Here is a 15,443-nt window from a genome sequence, read left to right on the forward strand (position 1 = left end):
TTTTTATTCATTTGCCCAAGAAGGATGTCTCACTGTGTCTTTACTGCAGGTGCAGAATAGGGTTCTGCCCTGGGTCACATTGGCCACGTGTAGGCTCAGCTCTCTTTCACCGACCCGCGTGGCCCGGTAATCTGCTCCAGGAAGGGATATGACCTTCTCATCCCCAGACCTCCGCAGTTCAGCCAGCAACTGTAGCTGCCCCTGGAGATCCTGTTGGTACCAGCTCATCCAGGGGTACTGGGAATTCCTCAGGATGCAGCGCAGTGTTTCAGCCTGTCCGCGAGGTACCAGGACCCACCTGGGGCTTTGCTCCACCAAGCTTGTGTCGGCATCTGAAACACACAAGCAGGCCAGGCTAAAGGTCCTGGGGGTAGTAAAGGTAGCTAAAGGTCACTGCCAGAAATAACTAGTTATAGCCGAATCCTGAAGAGGGGGTCCTATGAGTAAGGCGGAGAGGAGGCTGCTGGGAACAGGACGGGCACTCTCACAGGGCGAGGAGATACGCAGATCTGGGATCAGGGAGCAAAACCTTCTGTACCCACAGGGGCCCCAGTGACCCAGTCCCTTTTTCCCTCCCTCAAGCCACCGAGTGGCTGTCTCTGCCTGGCCTCTGACCTGTACTCACTGCACCCATGAGAACCCAGCCCCACAGGATGGGAAATAGGGCCATTCCTGGGCCTCTCCGGCAGGGCAGTGGGACGGGGACCACGGGACAGGGACAGCCTAGGCAGGAGAGCTCATCTTGGCCTGTAAGGTGGCGACTGGTGTCTGAGACTCTCTGGGCCCGACACTCAAAAGGGAGCGGCTTTTCCAGGAAACTCAAGATCTCATCTTCTCACTGAGGCTCAAACCTCAAACTGGAGTTTCCTGTTTCGGCACGCCAACACGCACTCACTCGTACACACTCCCCGGGCTCACTGGGGGCCTTAGTGAAGGTGCCTGGCCCTGCACCCTCTTAGCTGCTTCGCAGAGATTCCATGCTGAATCCGTGCCTCACGTTTTTGCAAGGAATTAAAATAACTCATTGCAATGAAGCCACACTTGCAGATTGAACAAAGACATCTTCTCATAGGCATAGAGGCTGCTGCAGGTCAGTGTTGGGCGGTCGGCAATGGACACTCATCTCCAGTGACCTGTGTTTTCCTCTGTAAAAGCAAATACAAACCAAATGGAAGAGGCTCAGTTCTCCTGTTGAAAATAAGGGGAGAGACTTCCCTCCCCTCCATTTTCTTAGAGCATTTACTGTAGAAAACTTGTAAGTTCTTTCTCTGTCTCTTTGAAATGCATACACTCTTAAAAGCTAAATCACCTCTTGCCAGCATTAAGACCCAGGAATGTCTTTCTCAAGGACCTGCAACCATCTCTTCGGAATATAAACATCAAGGAAGATGAGCTTAACTTAGTCTAGAGCAGACGGCTGGCACCGAGTTGCAAAATGATTTCATCATAAAGATATAACATGTTTATTTCTCCTTTGGTAAAGCCAATTTGCAAACACAGATAGACAGCCCAATTACCAAGTGACTTCAGCGTGAACTGTGGATTAACAAAAGGTCCTGTCGAGTCCTCTCATTTGGGGACTAGTTATTGCTTAGCTTGAGAACACGTGTGTAGTGGGTTTGATCTGCTGGTCTGTATGATAGGCCGAAATTTCTTTTTGTCTCTGCAATCTCTTAACAAAATGCTTGTGGTGTGTATCACATTCTGACTTAATGATTATTCAATAATAAAACTGTTTTCTTTCTCTTCTACCTTTGTGGAGAGATTTTCTGAGTTGGGAGGGGATTTTGTTTTTAATTGTATTTTCCCAGCAACACACAGTGCTGCCACTTACTGGCAGTGTGAAGTTGGACTTCGGTTTCTTCCTCTGTAAGACAAAGATAATAATGAAAGCCATTTCATAGGAGTAAGTGGATTCATACATGAACATTTCTGAGAGTAAAACTTGGCAGAGACTAATCGCTTAACGAGTTGGCCTCTATTATTGCAATTGTAAACTTCCGATAAAAACATATAGTGGCTTTTATTGGTCTTTAATCTCCTATCCTTAGTAATCAACTGAGATTCAAATCACAAGTTCTCATACTTTTTAACATTGATAAGAGGCCTCGTGTTTTGGTAACCAATGATCTGGGAAATGAGATTTAAAAGACCCACACCTACCGTGGCTACAACCTCAGCATGTTATAGACAGACCTATGGAGACACAGAGGGGTCTAGCAACAAAACTTTACTCTTTCAGGACCTGGGGCTGCACAATATTTAAGTTGGTGTCAGGACACTCCATAGATGGAGAAGGGAATTAGAGCAGGGTGAGGCTGCAGACCCATCTTCCAAGAGAGCCTGTGTGTCGCGGCCCAGCAGCGGCCTGGCATCCTGGGGGTCTGTGCCTCCCAGAGTCACTATTTTTTCTAATCTGCTGGAGTTTTAATACATGCAACACCACGGTTCACATGAGTCACGGATGGCATCTGGTGATGGCATAATACAGTTTACAATTCACTTGGCTCGCAAGCTTTGAAACCGTGTGGTTCCTGATTTTTTTAAAAATACGGATTTTCATTATGTACAATTCCGTGTGTAACTTCATTAGTATTTTCTATATCACACTTTCAAATTTGCATAATCTAAATGTGCACAAAATGTCAATTGCACTGCATTCTAAGTAACGTGCTGATTCCCTTTTTTGGGGGGGAGGCGGGAATCTGATTTTTTTGTACGTAAGTTTCAGGTGTACAGCATTATAATTCAACACCTGTACACACTGCAAAGTGATCTCCACCGCAAGTATGGTTACCATCCATCACCGTGCAGTTGACCCCCTTCACCCACCCCCGTGTCCCCTTCCCCTCGGGTAACCTCTGCTCTGATCTCATGTGCTGAGTCACTCTTGTCTTTGGCCCCCTTACCTATTCCCAGCCACATCCGTCACTCCAGAGAGGGAGAGAGATGAGCTCTGTGAAGCATTGCCCAAATCACACCTCTTGAATACCAGACCAAAGGACACGCCGAGATGGTGTGTCCTCACAAGCCTCGTGCACTTAATCCTGAGGTTTGCTCCTGAGAGAGTCAACTCTGGGATTTGGATGACTAAAGGAAAGGGGGCTGGGAGAGGGGAGAAAACCATAACTGGGGTTGTGGTGGTCAGCACTCTGGCCGGTGAGCGGGTTGCAGGAAAACGGATCCTGGACCCATCTTGGTTTACAGGGCTGGCAGTCCTATCTCCCGGCCCCATTCTCCATTTGTCTTAATCCCCAAGTGCAATTGGGATCACAGTGTCTCTGACACCCCTGTTATCTCCTCCCCGGGCTCTGGTTCCTCAAGGTCTGTGACTCCCCAGGCTCCACCCTCTGGCCTTGGCCAGGCTCCCGTCCTGGGCCAAAGTAAGCCTCTTCCTTCCAGGTGGCTGCTTGGCTCCCTACCTTCTCTGCCTGCTCAGAGGTGGGTGGTATGCTTGCCCTCTTGGGAACGGTATCTTCTCCCCACCGCGCCCCAGTTACTACTCAGTTACTACTCACAGCAGCTGCAAACAACCTCAGCTGGGTCCTTACCAGCTTTGATGGGCTCCATAGGTAATGAGAAGAACACGCGTGGCCTGAATGGAGGCGTAAACAGAGGTGCCCTCACTCAAGCTGGATTCCTGTGTGGAGGTGTGTGGTCCGGATTCTGTGATGGAGGAGGCCCTCGAGGCATGTATCCTTGTTAATTTTTCAGATCCTCGCCATTGTCTGATGGAGGAAGAACACTGAGGGTCAAATGATTATCAGCTCTGTCACTCACACTGGAAGAAAAGAACTCTAGGATTAGAGACTTTGGTCCCCTCCCTAAGGAGCAGCCAGCAAATGACACCAGCTCCCTCCACCAGGACAAGCCAGGTACAGACGCCTCCAGGGGGCTGCGTGTCTTATGGGTGTCTGTGACCTAAGGAAATAGTGCAAAGAGCACCATCCTGGGGGCAGGGCCCCTATGGCCTCACAGTTAGCTCTGCCGCCGACGGATGGGGGTTCGGGCACTACACATGTTACTCCCTGATGTTCCCATTTCCTCATCAAAAAATTAAGTGGACTGGAATGTTTGGAAAATCAAGTGGATCTAAAGTTCCTTTTCACTCTGGTGTTCTGATATTTTAATATTCCTCTGCGTTTCTTCTGTTTGCCTCGTACCAAAGAGCTTGCCAGCGGGGAAGTTGGCCAAGACTCCAGTGGAGGGTCCCCGAAGGTGACTTCTCCAAATGGCAATCTGTGGGAGGAAGGGCAACATGCAGAGTATCCCAAAGACAAATTCACATTTATTCCCCCTTTCCTCCCTCTCCTTCCCCTCCTCCGCCTCTTTGCTCCTCCCCAGCGATGTGCAGAAACTTGCAGCTGCCCCAGACGTGCCCATCTGGAAAGCTGATTATGGCTCCTTCACCTCTACATGTCCTTCCAGGGATTAGTAGTAAAGACTCCTCCAGGAGATGGAGACCATAGCCTTCCCCTCCGCATCTCCCAACACCTCCTCTCCTCCTGCACTGTAGGGAGGCTGGAAGGCAGGGCCACTTGGAGTCCCACTCCCTGTCTGTGCATCACTTCTATATAGAGACAAAATAGAAAATGCCCGTAAGAAGTTGGGGTGAGGGACATGTGCCAGAGGCCAGAGCGCTCAGTAAGAACATCCAAGGATACAGGGATGGTGGGGGCAGAAAGGGAGAGAATGGAAGGAGGGAGAGAGAAATAGAGGGAGAGGCAGGGAGAAATAAAACCTCCTTGATTCTGCAGGGTCCCCATGGGTAGGACACTGGTATTGGGTCAGGAGGGAGGAGACTGAGTGATTCATTCCCAAGAATTTCACGCCAGGTCCCTACTCCAGGGCAAGGGCAACCTTCTCTGGGCACCTTACGCCTCCAAGTTATGTAAGTGGTACCACTCTGAACCCAGAGATAATGAGATCAGAAGAGCCCCAGTCTGTCCCTCCCCCGTGGCACGGTGCCTAGCACAGGCAGAGGTACATATAAGTCCATACTTCTTGAGTGTCCATCTAAGGAGAGATGCTTCAGACCCCAGGAGCCATGGCCTGTGCCCTTCTCTTTCGGCTTCTCCTACTTATGGCCCTGCTGACCTCCTCTCAAGGCAACCACCTGGGCCTCACATTATGTCTGCATTATTCCATGTTCCTAGATCCTTCTAATGTTACTTTCCTGCACTGGGACTTTGACCTTGAGGCTGAGATCGTCACTTTTGATCTCCAGGTCCAGACAGCTGGCTGGGTGGGCTTGGGTATCACAAATCGCTACACCATGGTGGGAAGCAATCTGGTTGTTGGAGGAGTCTCGCCGGATGGCAATGTCTATTTCTCGGTGAGTGTGAGGGTGACTCCCTCCCAAGCGTGAGGGTCTCTTGCTTGGTGGAGGGGGCTCTGAGTCCAGGAAGGATCCGCATTTTCCAAACACATCCAGGCCCAGAGCACCAACTGATGGCTGACCTCTCCCTACAGAAATGGTCCATTGGAGAGTTTGAATCTAGGTCTTCCAGACTGCATGTCTCTAAGTTGCCAAGGGAATGGAGCCATTGGACTAAAAGAGAGAGAGTCCTGGACCACGGTCTCGGTGCAGGTCACTGGGGGAAGAGTCAAAGCTGTTTGGTACACAGTCCTCATCTTCAGTTACCTTTAGGATCAGTCAAATAGACCACAACATAAAATAATCTAACAACATCAGCACCTGCAACAATAATAGCTTAAAATTGTTACTCATTTTTGGTTAAGCAGACATTGGTCCAAATTCTTTGCACATTAAACCTCACAGCATCACCATGAGATTTCTTCCCCCATTTTACAGATGAAGACGCAGCTCACCTGTCTCCCAGTCTCACTCAATCTGAACTTCATTTATATGGCGAAGTGCCCATGTTAAGAGCCCCATGAGAAGAGGAATAGCATAGACAGTTCAGAGAATAAGTGAGCTTTTAAGACTTGGGGATACAGGAATATTAGGATTTATGGAGATGAGATTTGAAATGGGAGAAGCAAAGCAAGGTCAAGTGGTTAAACTCCATCAGACACTGTCCATCCCTTTTCCCCACGAATCCCCCCTTGATGCCATGCTCTGTCCTAGGAGCAAATTATAACACAGACCTGGGTTCTGCTAATTTGGTACTTATTGGGGCTAAATGGACCCAGACTACTCTGAACCCGTGACCACGTAGGGCTCCTGGTTCTTACCCCTTCACCTTTCCTGGACCCTAGAATCAGCACCTGGTGGATGAAGACGCTCTGGAGGAGGGAGCCAGAACGCAGAGCTGCAGGCACTGACAGAAGACACCATCTATACCACCATGCGCTTCTCCAGGCCCTTCTGCTCCTGTGACCCTCAAGACCAAGACATCACGGTAAAAGAGGGAGGAGAGAGGAGCATTTGCTCACAAGCAGCCTTCCTTCTAGGAGGTGAAGTCACCCCCAACCTGGAATGGCCGTGCCTGTCAGGCAGCCAGTCTTGGTTCCAGGGCCCTCGTCTCTCTCAGCCTTCCCAGGCACGGCCCCAATCCTGCCGCCTCTGATTCCACCAGCCCTCTACAGGTGGCCTCCCACTGACTCAGCCCCATGCCACCCTCCCTAGTGTCCCCTCCTGAAGAACCTTGTCTGATCTCCTTGAACTTCAGTGTCATGAACCAGATGTGGACACAGGCTCAGAGAAGGGACATGAGAGGGGGTGTGGCTTACTCAACATCTCCAGCAAGTCAGCCTCTAGGCAGAACTGGAACCTGACTAGTTCTGACCCCCAGTCTGAAGTGTTCTCCTTTCTGAAACCGCTAGGTGGCATTTTGGGGGGCTCCAAGGAGCTCTGGTTCTTTATGTCTCAGTGCAGTAAGAATTCAGGGAGAGGCAAAGTGATAGATAAGAAGTGAGTTATTAGAATAGGAAGCTTGTGAGGCTTATATCAGGTGGGTGAGAGGGTGCCGCCCCAGAGAACTTAGTGGTCTACAGTTTTACAATCAAAGGAAAACTGGGGAGGGGGAGAAGACCAACTTCTTCCTCATTCTTGAGTAGACACAAGCTTCCATCATCAGCTCTGCCTCCAGGTTGGGCAGGGGAGTTTTCTTGTCCCAACATGATCAAGCCAGGACTGTCGTGGTACTATGGAAAAATTATTTCAGGTCTCAGTACAGTGAGGGTCTTTCACTTTGACATGTCACCTTGCCATAAATTATTGTTTTTTATGTGTGCAGAGAGCATGTCCTAGGGGTCATTAACTTACTGAGCTCACTGGGAAGGATATGGGTCTCATGTCACCATTGTTTTATTGTTTGGGGGCATGTCTCACGCTTCTGTTGCATGGTTTTGTTGCTAAGCAAGGCTGCTTGGTTTTGTGGTTAAGTAAACCTGCTTTCTTGAGTGATCATTAACTTACAGGGGTCCGCCATGCTTTTTTCTCTACTTACAATCCCCTTGTGGTATTAACTATTTAATCACCTAGTTTGTCCCTTTACTCTGTCCCAGTAAGTTCCACTGTGTCGATGTGAGCAAGTGGCTTGTGTCGGTGGTTGGGTGTGGGTGTGTGCAAAGTGCTGCTCGTGGGCTGCAGTACCTCGATGCCCCCAGAGTGACACTGTGAGGGTGCTTGCCACCTACGGCCCAGATGACACTCTGAAGCTGGATCGGGAGCGTACTTTTGTGAGTCCATCTTCCTGCTCCAAATTGTCCACCCCGATGATCTCGATGTCCCCGAGGACACCATCATCCATGACTTGGAGATCACTGATGAAGGCCCCTCCTCCCCACCCAGCCACCTCCAGCCACCGCCCACCTTCCTCTCAATCCAGACCTTCCTCTTGCACCCAATATTCAGTACGTTCCTGGAACTGAGGTTCCTCTGACTCCCCTTGGTCCCCCGAGGATGGTCAAACTGGCCCTCAAGTGGCCGCCCTTCCCCGACCTGTCCCTTCCCCTGCTTCTCCGGGAGCTTCCCTACCACCTGCTCAGCCTCTGTGTGTCCTTCTCCAGTTCTTCATCCCAGAGGATGACACCACGTACGCCTGCACCTTCCTCCCTCTCTCCATCGTTAGCAAGAAGCACCGTATCTACAAGGTACCATGAAACAGACTTCAGGACATTGTCAAGGTGGTTGAGACAGGCAGTGGGCATGGCTGACTCTGAAGAGATGGTGTTCAGAAAACTGCTGGGAGGATGAAGGAGGGAGGTGGTCAGGAGAACACGGGGGCCAGGCCAGGTTTGGTGGAGGTGGCAGTTTCATGATTTCCCGAGCCCAGAACTACAGCTCCCAGCACTGTTTTATTCACGCCCCACAGTGCAGCAGCGATTTTGATGACGGTCATTGGTTAATAAGTGTTTGCAAAGAACAAAGTGTAAGTCCTGTCCTGGGCCCAGAATTGTGTTCTCTTAGCCCAGGAGGAGGTGCAGGCTGGGGAGACGTGGCCAAAGGCTGTCAAGTCGGGAAAGTCTGGCTAGAGGAAACTCAAGTCGGTCATCTGACTTCACATTTGAGTGATTTCAATTTTGATCGAATAAATAAAAGTGTGACCTTACAATGAGTGGCAAATGTGTGGGAGCCATTGTTTTCTTTAGAGACTGAATCCAACAAGGCATGATCACATGCTCAAATATAGAGAACTGACGAGGTTCTTAAGGGAAAGTAGAAAGTCTTGGGATGTTCCCGGCTGGATCAAGTGTGTTGTGCTATCAGGAAGGGATTTTAAAAGGGTGAGGGCTGAGAGAGGAGTCAGACTGAGTGCAGGGGAAATGATAGGTTGGGGAAGGAAAAAAAAACAGAGGAAACAGAAGAGAAAGAGAGAGAAGTGGGGACGGGCATAGTTTTATTTGGGGAAAAGGAATAGGGGGGATAAGAACATGGCCCAGAAGATCTTGACCACACTCTGTCCTGCGTCCCCCGCCCTGTTTGAGCCCAAGTTGGTCCATCACAAGGAGACGATGGTGCACCACATCCTGGTGTACCGCCTGCAGCAAAACCAGTGCTCTGCCCAAGGGCATCAGCGACTGCTACGGGGCTGACCCCGCCTCCTCCCTCTGCTCACAGGTCATCGTGGGCTGGGCTATCGGGGACACAGTGAGTCGTGTGATGAGAGAAATCAGCCGCTAAGGGGACACGTGTGGTTGGGCAACTGGGATTGTTGGATTGATGGAAGGTGGGGAAACGGGAGGTCTGGGACGAGGGCCAAAAGACAAGGGCAGGCCCGGGTCCCTGCACCTACTTCCCAGCCATTCTTGCCGCCAAATCACCCTCCATCCAACAGAGTTACCAGTTTCCAGGTGACGTGGGTATCTCTACTGGGATGGCTTTGGACCCCCAGTGGGTCCCACTGGAGATTCACTACAGCAATTTGCACAGTCTTCCTGGTGAGCGCCTGGAGCATTTTCGGGAGAGCGGCGGTGCGGCTGGCTGAGCCCTCTAGGTGTCGGGAAGGGGTGCAGGATGCACGCCTACGTCTTCTGCTGGCAGCGCCCCCCCGCCCCCCCTCCACTTTCCCAGGGCCTCTTCCTCCCCACCATGCGACACGGTCTCCTGCATCCTGTGATTGGTCCTTCCTGCACCAGGTGTGTACGGCTCCTCGGGGATTCGAGTGTACTACACGGCGCAGCTACGCAAATATGACATGGGTGTCCTGCAGCTGGGCTTCTGCACTTTGCCCATCCACTTCGTACCCCCGGGTGCCGAGTCCTTCGCGTCCTATGGGCTGTGTAAGGCCGAGAAGTTTGATGAGGTGAAGCTGGGAGGCACCCCTCCTCCCCTGAGCTTCCCGGTTCCCCATCGCAAATCTGCTGTGACCCACAAGGCACAGCTTGAGCCCCAGATTTGGAGAATGACCACTGCCTGGTGCTCAGGAAAATCCCTCACCTAAATGGGGCGGGGGAGCCAGGAGGCAGGGCTGTGGGGCAGGAAGAGGGGCCAGGAGGTCCAGTAGGGACTAAAGGGGTGTGTCTCAGTCATAAGACGAAGGTGTCAGATGTGAAAGGAGGAAACCGAGGAGCGGGGCAAGACGAGAGTTCCTAACAAGCCAGGTGGTCTCCTCCCTGCCACAGATGAACGGGGCCCCGGTGCCTGACATCCAGGTCTGCGGCTACCTGCTCCACACCCACTTGGCTGGCCGCACTCTGCAGGCCGTGCAATACAGGTAAGGAAGACACGGATTGGAAGCTCTCCCTTCTGTATTTGGAAATAAATGTTAGCAATAATTATTTATTCTGTGGCATGACGTTATGCTCAGTTGGGAGTAGGAGAAGCTAGAACTATCCCTAGAGTAGTGACGACAGGAATATGACAGTGGAGGGAGCTTTTTCATTTTACGGGCAATCTGTGCCCACAGAATGACTGCACACGCTGCTTCTTTGTTGATAGACCCCCTCCCTGCTTCATCCTCTCCTTATTCCTGTCCCCTCCCCTTGTCCCCCTCCAGAAATGGAACACAACGCCAAACAATCTGGAAAGATGATACCTATGACTTGAATCTGCAGGAGACTTGAGATTTACCTTCTTGAGTGGCCATCAAGCCAGTGGGAGCCTGGGGGGAGGCATGGCTGGCATTGGGGGAAGGCAGGGTCAGCACTCATTACTGTTAGCCAAGAGGACTGTACCAGTCCCTCTGTGTCTTACTTTGAGCCTTTGTTTCGCTCTGCACAGGGAGATGAATTGTTGGTAGGGTGTCACCATCAGACGCTGGACCACGACTCCTTGACTTTTGTAAGTACCTCTCTCCCCATCGTGGTCAATGACAGTAGCCTCAGAATAGAGCCCCATCCCTGGCCTTGGCCATCACGTGACTCAGATTATTCCAGCTGAAGCCCCTTTCTTTCTCCAATGGTATTACCCAGGCACATGGGGCTTCATGCTCTCACATCTCCATGACTGTAAGATGGGTACAAGGATTCCCGTTTTCTCTGTCAACAACCCACTAAGATTATGAAAGGAAAGCATGTGATAGTGTCTAAGAGCGTGGACTCTGGGCCTGATCGCCTGGGTCTGAATGTCAACATGATCATTAATAACTTCATAACCTTAGACAAATTATTCAGATTCCTTGTGTCTCAGTTTCCTAATTCTCAAAAGAATTAATACTATCTATCTCATAAGATTTAGGGGAGAGTTGATTAACACGCCTAAAACATCTAGATCATTGCCCGACTTTTAGTAGATTGTCAGAGTTAGCTATTATTATTACTGTCACAAGGAACCCATATTTTGTGTGTCAGGAATGTCTCAGTGTCTGTAGGATTCAAAATGGATTGCATGCTTCCAAGGAAGAAAATACAGCCATACAAATGATTACAACACAAGTTAGAAAGTAAAATACACCGTAAGAGAAGTATGGGGAAAACGCACTAGGGGAATTCACAGGGGAAAAAAATCATCAGGTCCTATTACAGTGACCTGAACATGTGACATATTTGAGTGGGTCCTGCTTTTGACATGTAGAGATGGGGAATTCCAGGGAAGCTCAAGGGAGTGGCTTTTTTGGGAAACTCGGTATCTTATCTCATCTTCTCAACCATCTTTTCTCAAACCAGGGCAATAACAATGGAAATGTAGAGGATGGGGAAGATACGTGGGATATTTCTTTGGAAATAATATCAATAATTGTCCACCAATTAGAAACACAGGAGGAGAAAGCAAATGTGGTGAGAAGTAGTAAATAACAATTAGTGAGCTGGCTCAAGGTTAAGGGAAAAGGAAAACAGTCTCATTGGTAGAATGATCACCTAATCTAGTTTCTGCCTACCTTGTTCCTCTCTCTCTGCATGCCTGTGTATCTCTGTCTCTCCATCTCTCTCTCTCTCTCTTCTTCTCCAGGGGGGTCCCAGCACCGTTAATGAGATGTGCCTCATCTTTCTCTTCTACTATATCTGAAACAACATCTCCAGCTGCATGGGGTACGCTGACATCATCTACGTGGCCCATGTGCTGGGGGAGGAGGCATCAGAGTGAGTCATCCTGAAAGCTAAGACCCTTAAGAGTGACCTCTAGAAGTCAGATCACTTGTGTACAAAGTATTTGTCTGCCTTTTTCTCATGCACTACCTGATTCAAAGACTGTTTATTTTCAAGTAGTGACCCTTAATTACTTGGGACTAAGGGGCCTCCCTGAGACTCTGATGAAAGCGCTGAAACTCCTTTCCAAGAAAAATGCACATCTTTGCAGACACATCCTATTTCACATATAATTTCAGGACATTTATAGTTTCCCTGAAGTCACCCTATCAACCTTCTTGGACTTCATGGCCCCCAGATTAAGAAACACTTCTTTAAAGAGTCAGAACTTTCTTTTTTTTTTTTTTTTTTGCGGTACGCGGGCCTCTCACTGTTGTGGCCTCTCCCGTTGCGGAGCACAGGCTCCGGACGCGCAGGCCCAGCGGCCATGGCTCACAGGCCCAGCCGCGGCACGTGGAATCCTCCCGGACCGGGGCACAAAGCCGCGTCCCCTGCACCGGCAGGTGGACTCTCAACCACTGCGCCACCAAGGAAGTCCAGAACTTTCTCTTCTTCACTTTTAAAAATCCTCTTCTCTGAACTCTGATGATATTTCTCCTGCCAAGCTCACAGTTGTGCCATTGAGTTGTAAGACATTCCTTATGGTTTATGCCAACACGGAACTGATGCTAACAAAAGTGAGGCTATTTTATACATATTTTGTCAAAGCTTTCAGTCAACCCTAAACTAGTGTCTGTTCTTCCTGCCCATGACAGTTCTATGGAGGGCATGATGGCCATGAACAATGTGGAGTGGACTCCGGAGAACATTAAAAAGGCTGAGAAGGCCTGCGAGGAGGCCCAGCAGATGGTGCTAATAAAGACCATTGACGTAAGTGTCCCAGGAGACATCACCCTCCCAGGGTTAGGGATGGAGGGGAGTGGGAGGGTACTGGACGAGGCCGGAAAAGAGAAGAATTAGGGGTATGAATGCCAATGGCAGGAACGCTGGGTCAAAGAAGGAGAAGCTGAGGGAGCAGAAAGAGCGCTGATGCTGCTGTGGGTGTGGATGGTAGTCTCCCAGCTAGCCTGTGAGGCTGCAAGTACTGGGGATGACCAAGTAAGGTCTTAGGAGAGGAAAGGAGGTGGGGATGCTTCCACCTTCACCCATTTTCTCCCTTCTCCTGCAGGAGCTAGTGGAAAACAGAACAGGCTGGATTCTGGAAATCATCCCTGCTCCCCGGGGTCCTTGCTTAGAGTCCTCCAGAGGCAAAGTGGAGCCCCAGGACAGAACCCCTGTAGGCTTCAGGGCTGCCCCCATGGCCCTCTCGGGCTCCAGCACTGCCACACCAAGGCGCCTCCCCCTGACTGCCCTCTTGTTTGGGCAGGGGGCCGTGTCTTGGCTCCTAGCCACCCTGCGGGCTGGAGCCTGATACCGTTTCCTCATGCCACATACTCAGGCCCCTCCCTGCTCAGGCCTCCCCTTATCACCAAACACAGAAACTCCCTCTGCTTTGGCCCCCAAAGTCCTCCATCTGTGCCCTTCTCATGACTTCGGCCATGAACCTGCAGGCTTGGGCGTGACAGAGGGTCCCTAAAGCCTTTCCCGTGACGAGCTCGGCAACCCATCCTTTAAAGCTTTAGAAGCATTGGTGGGGCCACACGTTTTCTAACAAAATCTAGATTCAAGGCTGGGTGAGGTGATGGGTCTCTGAGCAGCCCAGTGCCCCAGCTTGACTGAGGGGGTGCCACGTGGGGAGGAGGGGGCTTGAATGCAGAGGCGGGAGCCCTGTAACCCCTCCTCAGCCCATGCTGGCCTTGGAGCGGCTCCGGTTTCTCTTTCCTTCTGACGTTTTTGTCCAACCCTCCCTGTGAGGCAGGGACAGCAAGCCACATGTGTGATTTGCAGTAAAGGAAGGTGCTCTGTTTACAAGGAACAAGCTCAAGACACCAAGTTAAATAGAATTCACCTCGATTCCTGTCGCCATCTCTTTCCTTGGAGCCTCCGGTCCAGGAGAGACAGCTGGGAGGTCTCTTGAATGGCTCAGGATAAGGCATCCAGAGGGCAGTGGAGGGCTGGCTGCCCAAACTGCAACATCTAATGCAGGCCTTGCTTGCCTCACCTGTGCCTCCACTGTCAGATGATCTTTATTTACTCAACAAGTATCACGTTCTCAACATTCAGATCACCAGGTGTCAAGAGCCTAACTGGCCAGGGAGGCTGACTTGGGCTCTGAGAACAGGTCAAGGGCATGCTAGTGCATGAACCGCCTTGCTCACGGTTCCTAACTTCTGGAAGGGACCCCCACCCTGAATATTCCGAGGTATTTAGAGGGATCCTAACTCCCTGGAGATCAGGGATCTAGCCTCCGTAAACTCCTCGCCACTGCTTGAGGGGCCGAGCAAAGAAGAAAACACAGCTTACCCGAAGCCAGAGGGATCGTCTGGGTTCACTGCTGGGCTTCTCTGCTGTCAACATTCAAGTGAAATGAAGGCTCTCCTTTAGGTCGTAATCTTAAAACATGGTTGAGGCCCTTTGACGGCAGTCTGAAGTGCACAAATTACGTTCTACAGCGTGAAGAAACACACAGATAAAAATGAATCTAGACAGAAACTTAAAACAATCTAAAGAGACCTTTTCTCTCTGGTTTGCCCAATTAACAAATAAGTCTGACATTTCTATTCCAATCTGTGTTACTCCAAGCCCCCCAAGCAAATTCTTTCGACCTCGATCTTTTAGGTAAAAACAAAAAGACAAGAACAGAAGAACCTCCTGGCTGGGTTTCTGATGACAAACCTCGGTCTGTGCTACAGCCTTATTCTCGGGTCTGTCTTGACAAGTTCAAGTCAGCTGGGCAGCTACTCCAAGGTTCTGCAGCCAGAATCTTCTAATGCTCCATTTGTATAGCTCATGGCCCTGTGCAGTTCCTCTCCTCTGTACCCACTTCAATTTCTGGTTCTTATTAAGCCTTCCTTCTTTCATTTTGTTTTCCTCTCCATCTCTTGATCTCAGCATTTAGTCGCCATGCACATATTCATTGAGCATCCTCTGTGAGCTTGACATTAGGTCAGAACAGAAGCCACCTAAATGAACAGGAAATGGACAAGCACCCCCCCCCCCACGCCCGCCCTTGTGGAGCTGAGGTGAAGCTTCTATGAGCCCCTGGCTGGCCATTTTCTCCTTGGGTTCACAGCATCCACCTCTGAGTCTTTCCCAGTGCCATGGGTCATTTCCCCCGCTGCTGACTGCCTCCAGAGAGGAACTATATTTATATCAACCTATGGAGAATGATTTGTTCCTATATTTAAAAGGGATGCATTTATATTGATATTATGCATATATATTAGACGGGGAAGTGTTTGAAAACATTCCTACACAGGGTAGGAGCGTGAATTAGATAACCTCAAGTGTTTTTCCAGTTTATGTGTTTTGTGACTGCAGTTTCCAGAAAGCCTAATGATACACTACAAAAAGAAGGGCTCAGAGTTGAGGTGGAAAGGGATGACCCCAACTTCCTCCTAGAACCTTCT

General features: G+C 50.2%; 1 protein-coding gene and 2 long non-coding RNA genes across 3 annotated transcripts; 1 reads left to right on the forward strand and 2 right to left on the reverse strand.

Moving 5' to 3' along the window:
* Positions 1 to 206: 206 nt before the first annotated feature.
* LOC125965468 (uncharacterized) lies at positions 207 to 887 on the reverse strand. The gene is made up of 2 exons (XR_007479367.1): positions 616 to 887; positions 207 to 332 (listed from the first exon to the last, which is right to left on the reverse strand). It is a non-coding gene; the product is annotated as an uncharacterized LOC125965468 (long non-coding RNA).
* A 3,759-nt stretch (positions 888 to 4,646) lies between these two features.
* Positions 4,647 to 6,767, forward strand: LOC125965465 (DBH-like monooxygenase protein 2). The gene is given in 3 exon segments (XM_049715112.1): positions 4,647 to 5,335; positions 6,223 to 6,253; positions 6,256 to 6,767. Coding segments are annotated over 3 exon segments (618 nt in total). The 5' UTR covers positions 4,647 to 5,026; the 3' UTR covers positions 6,534 to 6,767.
* Positions 6,768 to 10,554: 3,787 nt separating this feature from the next.
* Positions 10,555 to 15,019, reverse strand: LOC117202286 (uncharacterized). Its single transcript, XR_004484516.2, has 3 exons — positions 14,710 to 15,019; positions 14,338 to 14,480; positions 10,555 to 11,938 (listed from the first exon to the last, which is right to left on the reverse strand). It is a non-coding gene; the product is annotated as an uncharacterized LOC117202286 (long non-coding RNA).
* Between the last annotated feature and the right edge of the window lie 424 nt (positions 15,020 to 15,443).

Source organism: Orcinus orca, chromosome 9, assembly GCF_937001465.1.
Source record: "Orcinus orca chromosome 9, mOrcOrc1.1, whole genome shotgun sequence".
Classification (NCBI taxonomy): domain Eukaryota; kingdom Metazoa; phylum Chordata; class Mammalia; order Artiodactyla; family Delphinidae; genus Orcinus; species Orcinus orca.